This window comes from Myxocyprinus asiaticus, chromosome 48 (genome assembly GCF_019703515.2).
Source record: "Myxocyprinus asiaticus isolate MX2 ecotype Aquarium Trade chromosome 48, UBuf_Myxa_2, whole genome shotgun sequence".
NCBI lineage: Eukaryota > Metazoa > Chordata > Actinopteri > Cypriniformes > Catostomidae > Myxocyprinus > Myxocyprinus asiaticus.
Window position 1 is genome coordinate 13,472,910 of NC_059391.1, and position 17,270 is coordinate 13,490,179.

Below are 17,270 nucleotides of genomic sequence, written 5' to 3' on the forward strand. Positions count from 1 at the left end.
TGAGAGACGGACAGACAAATCAATCATCTCTGATGTCCGCATACTCATCAAACAGTGCTCAACTTGTATTAACTGATGTTTCTGTCATCATTTACTCAACTACATGTCATTTCAAACCTAAATGACTTTTTCATCGTCCATGGAATACAAAAAGATATTTAGTAAAATGTCCAAGCTACTTTTTTCCATGCAATGAAATTAAATGGGGACTGGGGCTGTCAAGCTCCACAAAGGACAAAAAAGTACCATAAAACTAGTCCCTATGACTTGTACGCTATATTTCAAATATATTCCGCTATATACAAGTGTTCTGAAGTCATATGATAGATTTGTGTGAGAAAGAGACCAAAATGCCAGTCATTATTAATAAAAAATGAGGGTGAGTAGATGATGAACTATCTCTTTAAGAGGTTGCCCAATGCCTACTTTAACTATATTTTGCTATGAAATGGCTCACCCTTCCTTTCTCCACCAGGTTTGTGATCATGACGATCACTCCCACATTTTGCTCCCAGACCATCCTCCAGAAATCCACTGTGCTGGACTTCAGAGGCCCCTGTGCAGCGATGTAGGCTTTCTGCTTGTTAAAACCCTTGAGTGAAACAAGAATTGACACAGAAAGAGAAAAGAGGAAGGAGAGTACATGTATTTAATTTAAACTTAAGAAGGAAAAATATTTCAAGTGATAGAGGATTAAAAAAAAAAAAAACACTGCACCACTAAATTTTACAAAAAGGCCCAGATTTTCTAACACTAGAGATGGCACCATAGCTGGACCTTTCAAGGTTTAAATCAATAGCAAATCAGCAGTCCTTTTTAAGGGTTTTAATTATTTCTCATGCTAGCTAAATGGTTACGCTTTGCGGTAGTCATGCCTCACTGATTAAATAATGCTAAAATTATCATGATTTGCCTGGCAACACTTCAGCGAGAATCCTGATCTAAAAAAAAGTGTCTCACATCCACGTAGTTGGCATTTATGTAGTCCCCTCCACTCTTTCCATCTTTGTCTGTCAAGGGTGCAAGTCGCACTCTACTATGGTCATCTAGAAGACATAACAGATTAGTCAATAAATATGGTTACACCATTTTATATTAATTAACAATCTAACATTTATATATTATGTTTAATTTGAAACAGACTAAGGGCTCAGAGTTTTTGTATGAGCTTTATGAAAATATGATCTGAAGTGTGTCTCACAGGCTAAAATGTTGACGTATCGGTTCTTATTCTTGTTGTCCGGATGGCTAGAGATGTCCGTTGTTGTTCCAAGATCCACGGTGCAAGTCTGAACCTCCTACGAAAAAACAAACCAAACAAACCATCTTTCTAACATTCTGACATAAAACAAAGTTTCACAAAATATTCAATTTACTGACAACACCAAAGACACAGTCAATGACTTTTCACAACAAATGCAGACTGCTAAGCACAACAAATACATGCTAAAGCTATCAAATGCAATCAAAATAAGGCATTAAAAAGGAGACGTGGCTTACCTCAAAATATTCTTTCAATATCTAATGTGGGGGGGTGAGAATGCAGAAAGCACAGCGATGAAATACAATAACAAACGGTGCACCAGCAATGTGGAAAAATAACACAGCACAAAGCATGTCATAGGTTGGATTCTGTTCATTTTAAGTGATATTAACCATATTGATGATTAAAGTAAATTTCCAGCCTGATCTAATGAAATTTATGTAAACATGACAACATTTTTTTAAATTCAAAATGTACATGCTGTATAACAGTGGTTCTCAACCTTTTTGACTCTGAGGCCCCCCACTGTCCAAGACAATGTTTGAAGACCCCCTCACCCGAAACTAGACGTGTCTGATTAAAATGCTTAATCATGGATAATTTTTTTATTCTAGAAGTTTCAGAAAGAGTCTGTTTCTAATTTGTAGGTATACATCTTAAAGTATTTTTTTAGCATTTTGATTAAGTTTAATTATTTCAATTATTTTAATATTTCTTATTTTAAATTAATTTTAAGTCAACTTAAGGCCCCCTTGGAAGTGTACTGAGGCCCCCTAGTGGGTCCTGGCCCCCTATTTGAGAACTACAGTTGTATAAGACATTTGGCTGCAGGTTTCCAGTGAAATGTCCATCTGGAGGCGCCAAAAGCGAGTAAAATGGTGTCGTATTCAGACCGTCTCGGTTACTGTCGTAACCTCCATTCCCTGATGGAGGGAACGAGATGTTGTGTCGATGTAGTGACACTAGGGGTCGCCCTTGGGAGCCCCAAACACCTCTGATCTTTGAGAAAAGGCCAGTGGGAATTGGCGAGTGGAATTTGCATGCCACTCCCCCGGACATACGGGTATAAAAGGAGCTGGCTTGCAACCACTCTTTCAGGTTTTGTGCTGAGGAGCCGAGACAAGGTCTCGGACATTTCAGCGGGAAGTTCAGTGTTGTGGCAGGAGGGACACAAATCTTGTTCCCTCCATCAGGGAACGGAGATTACACAAGTAATCATGACGTTCCCTATCTGTCACTCACTTGACGTTTTGCCGATGTAGTGACACTAGGGGTCCCTATACAATACGCCATAATTGGCTGAACTGTGTTACGTGGACTGGCGGTGCGAGATGGGCAGACCTCTGCATGCCTCGTAGCCACCGCACCCGGCCATCACGTAACCTCCCCCAATGCTCTTACAGGTGTCAAACGGTCCCCTGCACCTCGGGGACAAGTTGACTGCTCAAAATTAGGGACCGGCTGACCCAGCTGCGGCCTCTTCTCTTTTTTCTCCCCAAAAGGAACGAAATCGTTCAGCTGGGGGCCATATAGGGTCCGTTCATCTGGGGGTGTCCCTCCTAAAGGGAGGACACCGCGGAGACCACGGTGTCCTCCCATGTCACATGGTCTTACCGAGTCTTGTCGGAAGCATCTCATGTGGAGAAGTCCCGTGGTAGGTCCTACCCGAGAGGGAAGGAGTTCCACAAACACGGTGACCAGGGGCAGAGAGACCTCTGCCCAAGGAAGACGCAGTTTACCAACTGGGAAACTCTTTTTGTGGAAGTTACATCACACAGGGTTACGTATAGGTAACCAGCGCCTAAACCAGTACAGGGTGTAGTTAGCACACGTACTCGGCCGGCAGCGAGTTTCTCCATAAACTGACCTGCCACAGGGCTCGGAGGAAGGACATTCAGGGTCCACGACTTTGTGAACACGACTGGGGGTAAAAAGCGCACGTCTTCACCTCAGGGGAGGGGAAAGGCACTATGCGCAAATGGTCGCGAGGAGCGTGAGGTCTGAGAACCAAGTCTGGGTGGGCCAGTAAGGTTCTACTATGAAGACCTGCTCCTTGTCCTCCCTGACCTTGCACAACTTCTGTGCAAGTAGGCTCACTGGGGGGAATGCATACTTGCATAGCCCCAGGGGCCAGCTGTGTGCCAGTGCGTCTGTGCCGAGGGGAGCCTCGGTCAGGGCATACAAGAGCGGGCAGTGGGAGGATTCCCGGGAAGCAAACAGGTCCACCTGTGCTTGACCGAATCGACTCCAAATTAGCTGGACCACCTGGGGGTGGAGTCTCCACTCTCCCCTGAGCTGTGCTATTGAGGTTGCCCGGGATGTGAGTGTTTCACAACGACTTGAGTCGCTGCTGACTCCAGAGGAGGAGAAGGCGGGCGAGTTGCAACATGCAACGAGAGCACACACCGCCTTGGCAGTTGATGTACGCTACTGTTGCCGTGTTGTCCGTCCGGACCAACACGTGCTTGCCCTGGATCAATGGCAAAAACCTCCGCAGGGTGAGCAATAATGCCAGTAACTTGAGGCAGTTGATGTGCCAACGCAGTCGCGGACCAGTCCAAGGACCAGCGGCTGCGCACCCATTGCACATGGCACCCCAGCCATGCTTGGAGGCATCCGGCGTAACCATGACGCACCTGGAGACCTGCACTAGGGGAACCCCTGCCCGTAGAAATGCCAGGTCTGTCCAAGGGTTGAACAGATGGTGGCAGGCCGGCGTGAAAAGCACACAGCGTGTGCCATGGCGCCACGCCCATCTCGGGACTCGAGTCTGAAGCCAGTGCTGAAGCGTTCTCATATGCATCAACACGAGCACCGTGACCGCTGCTGAGGACACCATATACCCCAGGAGCCTCTGAAATAATTTCAGTGGGACCGCCGTTTTCCACCTGAATGCTCTCAGACAGTTCAGCACCGACTGCGCATGCTCGCTCATGAGGCGCGCCATCATTGAGACTCTGAACCGGGGAGAGCTTGCTCTTTTCCCAGTTGACCCGAAGCCCCAACCGGCTGAGGTGCCTGAGCACCAGGTCCCTGTGCGCACACAACAAGTCCCACAAGTGAGCTAGAATCAGCCAGTCGTCGAGATAGTTGAGGATGCGAACGCCCACTTCCCTTAACAGGGCAAGGGCTACCTCTGCGACCTTCGTGAAGGCGCGAGGTGACAGGGACAGACCAAAGGGGAGGACCTTGTACTGGTATGCCCAGCCCTCGAAAGCAAACCGCAGGAAGGGTCTGTGTCGAGGTAGAACCGAGACGTGGAAGTACGCGTCCTTCAGGTCTACCGCCGCGAACCAATCTTGATGCCGGACACTCGCCAAAATGCATTTTTGCGTCAGCATCTTGAACGGGAGTCTGTGCAGGGCCCGGTTCAGAACTCGCAGGTCCAAGATTGGCCGCAACCCACCGCCTTTTTTGGGTACGATGAAGTAGGGGCTGTAAAACCCCTTCCTCATCTCGGCTGGAGGAACAGGCTCTATCGCATCCTTCCATAGAAGGGACACAATCTCCGCGCGCAAGGCAGCGCCGTTCTCACCTTTCATCGAAGTGAAGCGGATGCCGTTGAAAAAATGGCAAAAAAAAGGGGGTCTAGAAACGCCTATAGTCAAAAGCATAAAGAAAACCACGGTATTTCCCAAAATCTTCTTTACTATGGTATGGATCAAAATAACCAATGATATCAATTATCTGCAGGCCAAATGGACAGAATCCAAGGCCGTGCTGTCACGGATTGGAAAGAACATGCATTCAAACACCAGCGTGCCACATGACAAAAATATTGGGTTTGTGGAGAATACTCAACTTTACATATAGCAAAAACACTCAACAAGAACACCACAACACAAAAAAAAAATAATAATAATAACATGACTGTGTATTAAAAGAAACTTAAGAAATAATTCTGTTACTTTTTCATAGATAGCTCTTAAGGCCAGAACTCATAATTAAGATTTACTGCCTCATTTGTGTCCAATTAAAGCCTGCTTGATTTATTTTCAATTTTCTAATCAAGCGTGAATAATTTTATGGTGAGAAGGTTATGATTTGACATTGACTGATGTTAATTAAGCTGTAATTGGGTCTTTGTGTATCTTTTTTTTTTGTGCATCTAACTGGAATATTGCCTCTGCACTGAGCTGAGTACATGTTCATTATCAATACATTATCAACAACCCACATTCATGTATAAATGCATATAGACTGTGTGCACATGCCTGAATGAAGCACACAATTAATTTTTATCAGATGCCTTAATGACATGTTGATTTGCTACATCAAACTTGTGTTATATAGCTGTCCCTTAAAGAGTGTCTAAAGAGAGGGGGGTGATAGGATACAAACCTCAAACTCTCGGTAAAATGAGTTGGTGTTGTGAAGCTCAGCAACGTGTTTCACAAATTGTTTCACTGACTGGGGTTCATGGGCACCTGGAAAGATTGAAGACAGTCACTGATTTGACATAAAAAAGCAGTGACAGCTTTCACAGGTTGATATTCTAATTTAATACTAAATGTTGCATTACATACTGTACAATCTTATAAGCTTAAGTGTTTGAATGAAAAGTAGTGTTGAAAAAAATATATATATATAAATTTAAGAATTTCTTAGTATTTGTTATGTCCCCCTTTTGCTTTAATGACACGCACCTGAGCTGACATGAACTCCACAAGTTTGCGCAAAACCTGATGATCAATGTTATCTTAGCATGATTTGAGTATGTTCCAAAGAGCATCTTGTGTGCTTCAATGGAAGCAAATAAATCTGACCTTTTGTACAAAGTAGCTAACATCAATGTCACAAATTTGCTTATTTAATTAGTGACTTGAAAACAGTGCTAAATATTAAATATTACTTCATATTATTATTCACATGTCAACTTTTCTTCATTTTGAAGTGTTCAAAATCCTAAAAGTTTGTTTATCTCTAGGGTTATCATTCAAGAACTGTACGCTTCCAGAGTGAGGAAAAGGGCTCTGACTCCACTCATCCAGCCCACTACCTTTTTGAACAGTTGCCTTCTGGAAGGCGCTACAGAGCACTGAGCACCAGAGCCATCAGAGTGTTATTGCACTCTATATGCCCAAAACCAAATTGTCTCTTGAAAATGAATAAAGTTGTACTGAAAAAAAGTCCAGATTTTTTATGTGGTCACAGACTTTTGGAACCCACTGTAGTTTTGACGTACTGAAAATCGTATTGATCTTATTGGCGAATGATATGTAAAACAACCTATTTATCACCATATTAAGTTGTTACTGTATGTGTGTGTGTGTGTGTGTGTGTGTGTGTGGGAGTGTGTGTGTGTGTGTGTGTGTGTGTGTGTGTGTGCATAACTATACTGTGGGGACAAATTTGTCTGAATAAGTGAGCTAAATCTGACAAAAATGATCATTGGGGACATTTAAGACATTCTTATCTGTCAAACAATATTTAAATTTAGTATATAATGTTTTTCAAAAATTCTACAAATGCAAAAAGTTTTCTTTTAGGCATAGCATTAGGGTTAGACCAGTAGCGGCCATCAGAGGAGGCAAAGGAGGCTCAGCCTCCGCAAAAATATTATTCAAAATGAATGTTATTTTAATCAGTTTACTTACTAACATACACAACTCAAATGCCTTTAATGCAAAAATATATGTTTTTCTATTTATTTGTCTTTCATGCACGGTAGACAGGTGAGTTTAAATTATCGTATGAATCATCATGAATGCCAGGAGGCTGACGGCATAATGCCTCCTCTCATTAGTAAACTGACCAATCAAAATGGATATTAAAATGACGCAACATCGCCTGCTTCCGTGTAAAAAGCCAAACAGAGGCAAAATTAAATTTGCCTCCTTCCGCGCTCATAACCAATCATTATCAGAGGTAACCATTCAAGCCAATCAGCTTTCAGTACCATGTTTATGCTTCATCGAGCCTGCTTGTGGACAACACGACAGAGTTATAACACATCTGTAGTTATAAAGACTATTTTAAGATATCAGGGAGGGGACATCATCTGCATGTGTACGGGAGCATAATTACCAGCAAAAAAACATATCATAATGTTTTATTCTTATATATACCTGCAGGGCTCAGCATTGGTGAGGAGGAGATCACCCTGGGTGATGTACTGTCTTCTATGTAGAAATGAGCAGTCTGGAAACATTTCCTGTAAAGGGTATTAAAACAGTTTTTCTCTACCAGCATTTTATGTAACATAAGTACTGTCAACTGAACAGCATGCAAGGATAATTGCACTGCGCAAATCTCCTTCACAAAACAAGTTAATAAAAACACATGAAAAATTATTCATCGTATCTCTCAGAGAAGCTTCCATTATTTGTGTTTGTGTGTTGTTATTTCTTATCCACACATGGCAACTTCTTGGGAGGGATTAGTGGTGACAACAAAACACAGTGATGTCCCCCACAGATTAAATACAAACATTTCAAAACGTCCCATCAAGTGCGCATCTGTCTGCAATCCAAATGAGCACCATGTATCTACAGATGGACAAGTGGTCGTACACGTCCTGTGTTCTGCCGAGATTGAACCACCCACGGTTGCGCTAACAAGACATGAACATGACTTGGTCATGTTGAACATAATCATGTGGAGGTTCTTTCTGCAGCCTGACAGCGTTGTGCTCCCTGCAGCCCCACAAACAACATATCAGAGTATTGGAGATTTAATCACCGGCTCCAAGATTACGATTTAATCTCGCCGCAATCTTCACGGTGTAACAACAAAAAGTCAAACATGAGCAATATGTTTAAGAGCCAAGGGGTACATCGGAATGAGAAATGTACAATGTTGTGCTGCTAAACTGTTTACAAATCAGAGACATGTTTTTCATGGGATTGCCAGAGTTGCTTATTTCATGGTTGGGAATATCTGAACAAAAAATGGATTGCATATATATCGGTATAGAATAACTATATAGAAAAGGGACATGAAATTCTAATTGGGCGAGCTGTGTTTGAAGACCTTTCAAAATGATAATAAACTTGTGACCATAAATCCTATTAATGCTCCAAACTGCTATGCTGCTTGGCAACCGCAAACAGCGTACATTAGGGAAAATGAACTATATTACTTGTGATTAATGAATTACTGTATACTGCTATAAATAATACATTTAACTGTTTATTGAACATTTCTGTCTTTTATCAAGAAATAAAATAATCCACGAGAGGATGTGCATGGTAAAATCACTGCTCTTATGGCTAATTGCTTTATTTTACCACCCTGGTGTGAATACTGTTGTTTCTCTCACACACAGAGCACCACATCATGGGCTGTTGATCATGTTTCCCCTTGAGGTGGTCCCTTGTGGGTGTGAGATTGGGTCTGTGCCCAAGATTAGACCGCCATCACAGACAGACAACACGCTCCTCATGTGGCCACAGCACTCCCCCTTCTCCTTCTTTTCAACGATTGTTATGATTATGGATTAGTAACAATATGATGGAAATCATGCACAGCTGTCTCAGGGGAAATGTATTTTTGTTTTCCATGCATAATGACAAGAGTCAACTATGCATGACAAATGCCAACAAAAGAGTTAACATCTTAAAGTGGACTACTTGGACCCTTGATCCATGACCCCAAATACAGAGAGGGTCCACAGACCCTGGATTGTGACCCCTTTAGATTAAATATAACTAAATATAATACATATAGCTATAGAAAATAGCCATTAAAATCAAGAATTCACTAAAATAATTCAACTTAAAACAGTGCCTCTTAAAAGTCCAAAGCTCACTCAAACACAATTGTTCCCTTTAGGAGCTATTTAATATCAGTGATATTAAATATGTTTATGCTATATTATATTACATTACACATAATGCTTGTAAACTACACATACTTAATGTATAATTATTTTGTGCAACTGCTTGTAATTACTTGTTGTTATTATCACTATACTAACTAATTATAGCAAAAGGTAATATGTGTAAAATGGACACTTGTGTGAGGTCCTGCCATCAATACAAACCTCCAGTAGATAAAAATGCCGATCAGAAAGATGAGACCCAGGAAGGTGAGAGTGGAGACCACAGCCAGAGAAACCACAGCTTTCTTCTGCTGCTCAATGCTGCTCGACAGGCCCACTCGTGACTCATGACTGCTGTTATTGGCATCTATGGGTAAAAGAACGTACTTCTCAGATCAGAGCTACAGACATCAATACTCTTTCAGCAACAGGAAATACAGTATCCTATCAAAGTCCCAAATTAATTTGCTTAATGAGCCGATTGAACAATTACTGTAAATATGACATTCACTGCAAACAAACTCACCAAATAAAATCTGCTTTTTTCACACCTGCGGAAAACTAATGCAGACTTCACATGACTTATAACATGAATACAGTTAAACAAGGCACATAAGCCAACATTTTGAACACAAAGTACAGTCAAATAATTTTAAGTTTCTATTGTATTCTTATGGTTTATGTTGACCTTAGTACAGTAACATTATTTGCAAACCAGCAGTAACTGATGAAAAACAAATGACTTGCATATTTATAAATGTACAAAATGCAAATATGGCCTTGTACTTAAATCTATACAAATAACTAATCAATGAATTAATGTTATGTAGACACAATAAAGAAATTATCAATGTGCAATACATTGGAGAAGTGTTATTTTGATGTTGCATTACACCTTAAACCTTCTATAAGTTTGTTTTTTGACTTTGACTTGAGTTCAAGCTCATTTTTAATATTACCACAGGCTATTGACTCAGTTTCTCTTTGACCTCAGAAGAAACGCCTAATGGTGCCTATAATCAGTATGTCATCCATAAGGATTGGCATTGCCATATAGCACTACTTAATCTATTCCATCAGAAATGTGTTTTGAGCTGGTTTGACACTAAGAGGCTAAAGAGTTCGCAGGTCACAATTCATTGCAGACAGACACATTTGAGAGATTAAAACCTGGCCTAGGACTGTCTGAGATGACCTCGCCATTGCAGCCAAAACACAATGCTCCACTGCCAGCTGTCACTTACTGGTGAGTAAAAATCAGAGTTCTGCTTCCCTCTGCTGGACAGGAACTGCCATGACCTGTACTGTTGAATTATCCTGTGAAGGATTTTTGTGATTTTTTTTATTTATTTTTTTTTTATTTTTTTTTTATTGTGAAACAAAAATAATGATAAAACACAGCATAATAAAACTAAGCTAGTGCTTGGTCCTTAAGGTTTGTGTTTTGTTCTTTTGTCTGCTGAGTAAAAAAGCTAATGTGGCTAAATGTGATCTAAGATCAAATTATAAATCTCCATGCAGGTTCGTTTGAGATTCTATTATATAACTTTTGATAAATACACAAATTAAACAAGCTCCACAGTAATCCTTAATGTGTAATCAGTTATCTTGGATTCAATTTGAGATGAAAACATGCTGCTGTTCTGTTTCTGATGTGATGTAAGCATGCTAGTGGACATTTAAGCAGCAAATTATGGGGAAAACATGCAACACAACACAGAACACAAACACATATTATGATGATAGGATTTTGATATGATTTTCTGGTTAAGATGATGGTACTTTGGTAGCACATTTTATGGCTCATGTTGTTCCAAACCTGTATGACTTTCTTTCTTCCATGGAGCACAAAAGGAGATGGTAGGCAGTATGTTAGTCTAAGTCACCATTCAGCTTCATTGCATAATTTTTCCAGACAATGAAAGTGAATGGTGACTGAGGCTGTCATTCTGCCTAATTTTTCCTTTTTTTCTTTTCTTTTCTTTTTTTTTTTTTTTGCTCCACAGAAGAAAGAAAGTCATTCATTTTTGGGGATAAATATCCCTAAAACTTGTCTAAAGCCTTAAGCTTTTTATGTGTGTTAATAAAGAATGCTGTAGTGAGCTCCAGAGAATCTTACATTCCCCATGATTCAATAACTTCTACAGAGCACTTTCTGGGTGATATTTTAGTTGTTTAGTTGACATTTATGGTGGGTTATTATGGCATTCAGAATTTAGCATGGATTAGTTATTCTTTTACCAAGAGCTTTCAGATACTTTAAGAATCCTAGATGGCGATAAACAAGTTGCTGAAATGGGCCACCAAGCTTTATTGAGCACGGCTAGACCAAGGAGAATCTTCAGGTACTGACGTCAGCAATCGAGAGCTTTACCTTCCACTGGTTCCTTCTCTGAATCCCTCTCAGTGCGCTCTGGGATACTGAAGTCTGAAGATGTCTCATTATCTGTGAGGCTTTCACCTGATCCGCTCTCCTCTTCCCCACCTCTTCCTAGAGTCCAGGACGGGCTAGGGAGCATGGTAACCCTTGACTCAATGGCTTCACTTTCTGTACCATTTTCACCCTCAAAATAGAAGGAAGATGAGTGTTCCTCGCCCCCATCATCTGTCTCATCAGGAGGTCCATCTGTAGGAGAGGCCATAGGGACGTATTGGGCGTTACTCTCTTCTCCTGATGCCGAGCTCTGACTCCAGTCTAAATCTAAAGCCGAGCCCGAGGCACTGCTCTCCAGCTGTCCATCTGCAGAGTGTGTAGGTATGGAAAAGCCACCATCTTGGCTAAAAGTAGGAGCTACCAGAGAGGAATCTACCCACTCAGCTAACAAGTTGGAGTCCCCAATGCTACCTGAGAGAGAAGCGGTTGAGTCAAGGGTCGTCGTCATCAGAGAGTAGTCGCTAGAGACAGGAACCGAAGGCTGGAGATATGTAAGAATTTCCAGTGAAGAGACAGTACTGGGGGTCTCAGAGAAGTGTGGAAGGTCGTGTTCAGAGCTAGGATGCACCGAGATAACAGAACCAGTTGCTTCCGGTAATGTTTGAGGGGGAAAAGTACTTCCACATTGGGGGTCAATCGAGATAGACCCAGACAAAACATCATAATCACCATCATCATCATCATTACAACCAGCACTAGAGACAGGCTCCATGTCCAAATAGGACACAGAACTGGTGAGGAATAGGGTAGGGTAGGACGGGGAGGGGCTGACAGACTGTTCACCACCAGACACTAGCATGGAAACAGTGTACAGGACGTCTCGGTCAGGGATGGGCTCAGACAACAGACTGTTGAAGGAATGAGGGGACACAGGACTTGCATGCACGTAGGACAGGGTGTCAGATACAGAGGGGGCGCTCTCACCATTCAACACTGGCTGGGTGGTCTGCGACAGAACAGTGCTGAAAGCGGCAGTGGTTGGGAAAGGCAAGTTAGGCCGCAGAGGCACCTCCGAGGGAAAAGGAGAGGAAGTTGATTCCATTGGGGTTTCAGATAGTGGGGCTACAGTCACCGAGTCAGTTACAGGTTGAGACACTCCTTCAACCCCCAAAATGCCTATTGATGCTGATGTTACTGTTATTTCAGGGGTGACAGTAGTTGTTGGAGAATCTGTGAAGGTACTACTTCTACTGTCAGACTCTGAGTACACTCCTGATACAACTCTGGAACTAGTATCTGGTCTATCTGTGTGTACATCTACAACAAAAGAGGCGTTTATGGGTGTGGGGGTGGTGGGTTGCTCTGTGTATTTCACTGTAGGTTTATCTGTATATGTCACTGGAACATAATGATCTTGAATTCTCTGGGAGTCATCTACCGGGAGTCTTCTTTCATGAGTCTTTGGTGTTGTTGTCTGAATGCCAAAGACTGGATGGACCGGTTGCTCTGTTGTAGTAACTCTTGAGCGGGCTGTTGTGGTTCGTACAGGATATAGTGGCTGATTCGAGTCCGGTCTGACCAAAAAGGGATTGATGTGATAATCTTCCTAAAGTAGAATGAGGGAGAGAGAAGCAAGGGGTTTACAGTCCATTATTTCTATTGCAAAATGATTATAAAATAACTGAACATACAAAAGTAGGACAGTCATAGTTACCTCGTCATACTCAAATGATTCTGTCTCAGGGTCTGTTTCGGAAAATAAATAAAACATAAAAGACTGTATGAATAACATATTCACATCTTAGCATATTTATGGCTTTATATACTGTAGAAGCATTGCTAATTACAACAACAGTGTCAATCTCTTATATTTAATAAACAATTGGTGAACAGAGTCAGAGGTTACACAACATTCTTTTCATAATTAAAGAATTTAAAATTTACAGCATTTCATTAGACAAAGTACACAGTACACACAAACATATTGTTGATACACTTGAAAACCAATCAATGTTTATAATTCCATCCTTAATGGCCAAAAAACTCTACAGTAATGTTTGAGGGATGAAACTTGTAACTTCACAAACTGGTTTTTAATGTGTACTATCACAAACCACATGCCATGTTGAGATATTTTTAACAAAATGTTGGATGTTCTTTGTGAATATGTTGCTGTTTTAAACATCAGGTAAAAAACAGAGACGAAGGTTGAGAAGGAAGGAAAAGTAAACCACACCACTAAACTGGACATTTGATTAGTTCACTCTTTAATAGAGTGCAAAAAGAAACAATCTTTGGGTCAGTGGGTCAGTTTTTGACCACATACATTAAGAAACATTTCTAAAACACAAAAGGAGAGGCCGGACATCTTCATGCAATTTAATGGCTTCCAGCACACAAAAATAGAGAGAGCTTACAATATCTTGCAGGCTCTTACCTGTTGCATGGGATCAAACTCAGTGGCATAATGATGGAAAAGACCTCAGAGATTTCATGATATGGGGTCAAGATCAGTTTGTGAAGCATGGGAACATTAAAAGTAGAAAATGTATAATTTTATCAGATGGGTTCATTTTTATTGCTTCAAATAATTTCACTGGTGTACACCAAATCTATCCTCAAATACTGCATATTTTGATTTACTTATGGCATTAAAAATGTCTTGGGACATAAATGTTTGACAATTGTAAAATGACAACACACTTATCTACAGTATAGACACTGAATGGGATGCCAGCAATTTTCAGCAAGACAGGTTAGTTTATTATAAATCAGTAAGCAAAATACAAATATGCCAACATTCCAGTGAATTAACAAGCCAAGAAATCTGCTTTGATAAATCACATCATCTTTGGAACAGAAAAGCACAAATGGTCCACTGAAAACATTAGTGTGAAAGAGACAATACAGAGCGCATTGCAAAATTTGGTAAACGTGCACTTGAAACAAAGATTCTTGGTATAGAAGAAGGAAATTTAAAATACAGAAAGAACACAAACAATGAGTGTAAGATGGAAAGACAGAGAGAAAAAAGACAAGTATGTTTAACACCCAAAGAACTTTGACAAAGAAACAAGGTCAAAAACCAGAGGCTCTGTGGTCAAATATACTGTAGGCCAGTTTTTTATTTATTTATTTTTTTTTTTTTTTTCAAAAAGAATAAAGAGATCCAAAGAAACTAAATAATTAAACACTGCAGGACTGTTTTAAAGTGCCTTTTCAAGTTTATTCAAGTTCATTCAAGAGTTAGTTTTCCCCAAAAAATTTAATTATGTCATAATTTACTCACCTTGTGTTATGTTATTTAAAACTCCAATTAGTTTCTTTCTTACATGGAACACAGAAGATGTTGGCAGAATGACACCCTCAGTCACTATTCAATTTCATGTTTCATGTTTCATTTTTTTTTTTTTTTTTTCATACAATGAAAGTGAATGATGACAGAGACTAACATCTCTTTTTGTGTTTCTGGAAGCAAGAGTCATACAGGTTGGGAAAAAAATTAGCATGAACTATCCCTTTAACTAAAATATTAAATAAATGATAAATGATAATAAATAGTTAATTACAACATACATATTAAATTAGAAAATTCTACTAAAAGTGCCTGCAATTTATTCAAATTAATTGTGTTAGCCTGCTAAGTGCTGGGATTCGGTCTGAAACTAAAGCAATAAACCACTCAAGGACAGTATTACAGTGCAACACAGTGGACGTCGCTACAGTAAAAGCATTAATTATAAATTTCCTCATTTCTGACACGCCTTCTTCCACACCACACATTTTCTAGACAAGCTAATTGGTCTGCAAAGGATCAGTCTGAAGTCTGAAATATTTGGCTTTAATCTAATATTGGCAGAAAAACTACAAGAGGAATGAAAGTTATTAACTCATTCTCCACGAATGCGAGGGCGGCGGGCGCGATTGGTCTTACCAGGATCATCCAGGGGCATGTCCACCGTCAGCTGGTCACTCACTCTGCCATATAGTCCATTGGTGCACACGGCAACCACCTGCACCTTGTAACTGGTGTTGGCCACCAGGTCCTGAATGATCGCCCCCTGGTGTTAAAAAATCAAAGCAAATGCATCATAATTGATAATGCCTAAAATACCAGGAAGGGTATTTTTTAAGTGAATAACGCCACTGAAATATCTTAAATACTTTCTGTTCCGCAAACAAAGCTATTATATGACTTCAGAAGACTTGGACTACAGCACACAAGTCATATGGACTTCTTTTGTGATACCAGAGTGTAACAACCTCTGGTCACCATTCACTTTTATTGTATGGAAAACATCCTGCTTAATATCTCTTTTTTTGTGGCATACGGGTTTAGAACAGGTAAGGGAGATTGAATGATTAATTTTTTTTTTTGGCTGGAAAATTCCATTAGTAACTGAACAGTACATCAATGTTTGGCAGTTCTTATGAAAAGCAGAATGCATGAAAACAGAATACAGAAAAAAATGTTTCACAAACTGTTTTAAAAATCAATCATCATTAATTACCACATCCTGGTCACCATCAGTCAAGTATTCTAAGGCAGATTCATCATCTCCCTGGATCGGGCGGTAGGTGACGGAATATCTCTCTATGTTTGCGTCATAAACGGCCCGCGGTCTCTCCCAAATCACAAGCATACTGGTGTAATTATGAGGGCTGACTTGCACATTCTCCGGCTCTGAACTGCAAACTACAACAGCAAAAACACAAACAAATACAGTTGAAAACAAGCACTTAGACAGGAGCTTTGCTTACAGTGAAAAAACAACACCAAATGCCACTTGATGAAAAGACAGAATAACATGGAATCCACACGTTTCTGTAACAAATATGTGGTTGATTACAGATCTGTAGCACATTCATTTGATATTTAACACCCATAGAGGTGCAAATAACACAAAACAGGCACTAGTTTCTAACACAAGAGGGCAGGAAACACCCACTGAATTAATGATCTGTGTAAAGAAAAATAGAGGTCTTTATGACATCTGTTAAGACTCATTAACAAATGTGAACACAGACCACTTTTAAATATGAAAACAAACTAAATCATCAAATAAAAATAAAATAAATGTCTAGCTATCTCTATATATCAGCATCGCATTTTTGATATGTTAAGATGTGAATATAAATTCGTTAAAACAGATCCGATTTACATTGGCAGATGCTTTTATCCAAAGCAACTTATTACAGGAACAATCCCCCAGGAGCAACCTGGAGTTAAGTGCCTTGCTCAAGGACACAATGGTGGTGGCTGTGGGGACTGAACCAACAACCTTTTGCTTACTAGTTCAGTGCTTTAGTCCACTACGCCACCACCACTGATTCACACTATCATCAATTTTTGGTTAATTTAATGGGAATAGTTTTGAACTGAAATCAACCTGTGCAAGTGAGGGGCCATCCAGAGAAAGACAGTTTCCAAGCAACATAAAAGTGTTTTGATATGTGAGCCGAGAGAGAGAGAGAGAGAAAGATGGATGTGACCCAACAGTGGTTAATACTGTGTGCACAGTGAAGGGGAGGTTAAGTAACTAGCTGGTTTGTTTGGCTGCTTTTGGATTTATGTTCTCTGTGATTTCAACATGACAAGAACACGCATCAAAATGACAAACACACATGGCTCTCTCTCTCTCAAACTGCCGCATCCGGCTCGGCTTTATCCCTCTCCTCGGCTGATTAGCCCGATTGGAGTCCGGCCGTGCGCACTCACAGCCCATCCCCGCCCTCCTCCTCGTCACACGTAAATCTTGCAACTGAAATCTGTGTTTGAGAAAGGGCCAATTTTAAAATTCAAGTTTCCTCACGCTTAAAAACTAAGTTTTAAATAATCTGTCAGTCTTCTTTACAAAGTAAAAATGCAG

The 17,270-nt window shown here is 40.5% G+C and overlaps 1 protein-coding gene across 5 annotated transcripts in view; it reads right to left on the reverse strand.

The window, feature by feature from the left end:
• The window catches only part of LOC127437732 (receptor-type tyrosine-protein phosphatase zeta-like), an 87,350-nt gene that overhangs the window by 9,272 nt on the left and 60,808 nt on the right, over nt 1–17,270 (reverse strand). For 2 of the 5 annotated variants that reach the window (XM_051692842.1, XM_051692841.1), the window contains 11 exons: nt 15,912–16,096; nt 15,335–15,461; nt 13,115–13,146; nt 11,401–13,006; nt 9,249–9,393; nt 7,333–7,418; nt 5,606–5,691; nt 1,501–1,521; nt 1,202–1,298; nt 961–1,046; nt 458–592 (listed from right to left, as the gene is read on the reverse strand). In XM_051692842.1, coding sequence (XP_051548802.1) covers nt 458–592; nt 961–1,046; nt 1,202–1,298; nt 1,501–1,521; nt 5,606–5,691; nt 7,333–7,418; nt 9,249–9,393; nt 11,401–13,006; nt 13,115–13,146; nt 15,335–15,461; nt 15,912–16,096 — 2,606 coding nt within the window. The remainder of the gene's footprint in view (nt 1–457; nt 593–960; nt 1,047–1,201; nt 1,299–1,500; nt 1,522–5,605; nt 5,692–7,332; nt 7,419–9,248; nt 9,394–11,400; nt 13,007–13,114; nt 13,147–15,334; nt 15,462–15,911; nt 16,097–17,270) is intronic. The other 3 variants (XM_051692845.1, XM_051692843.1, XM_051692846.1) reach the window with 3 other exon arrangements.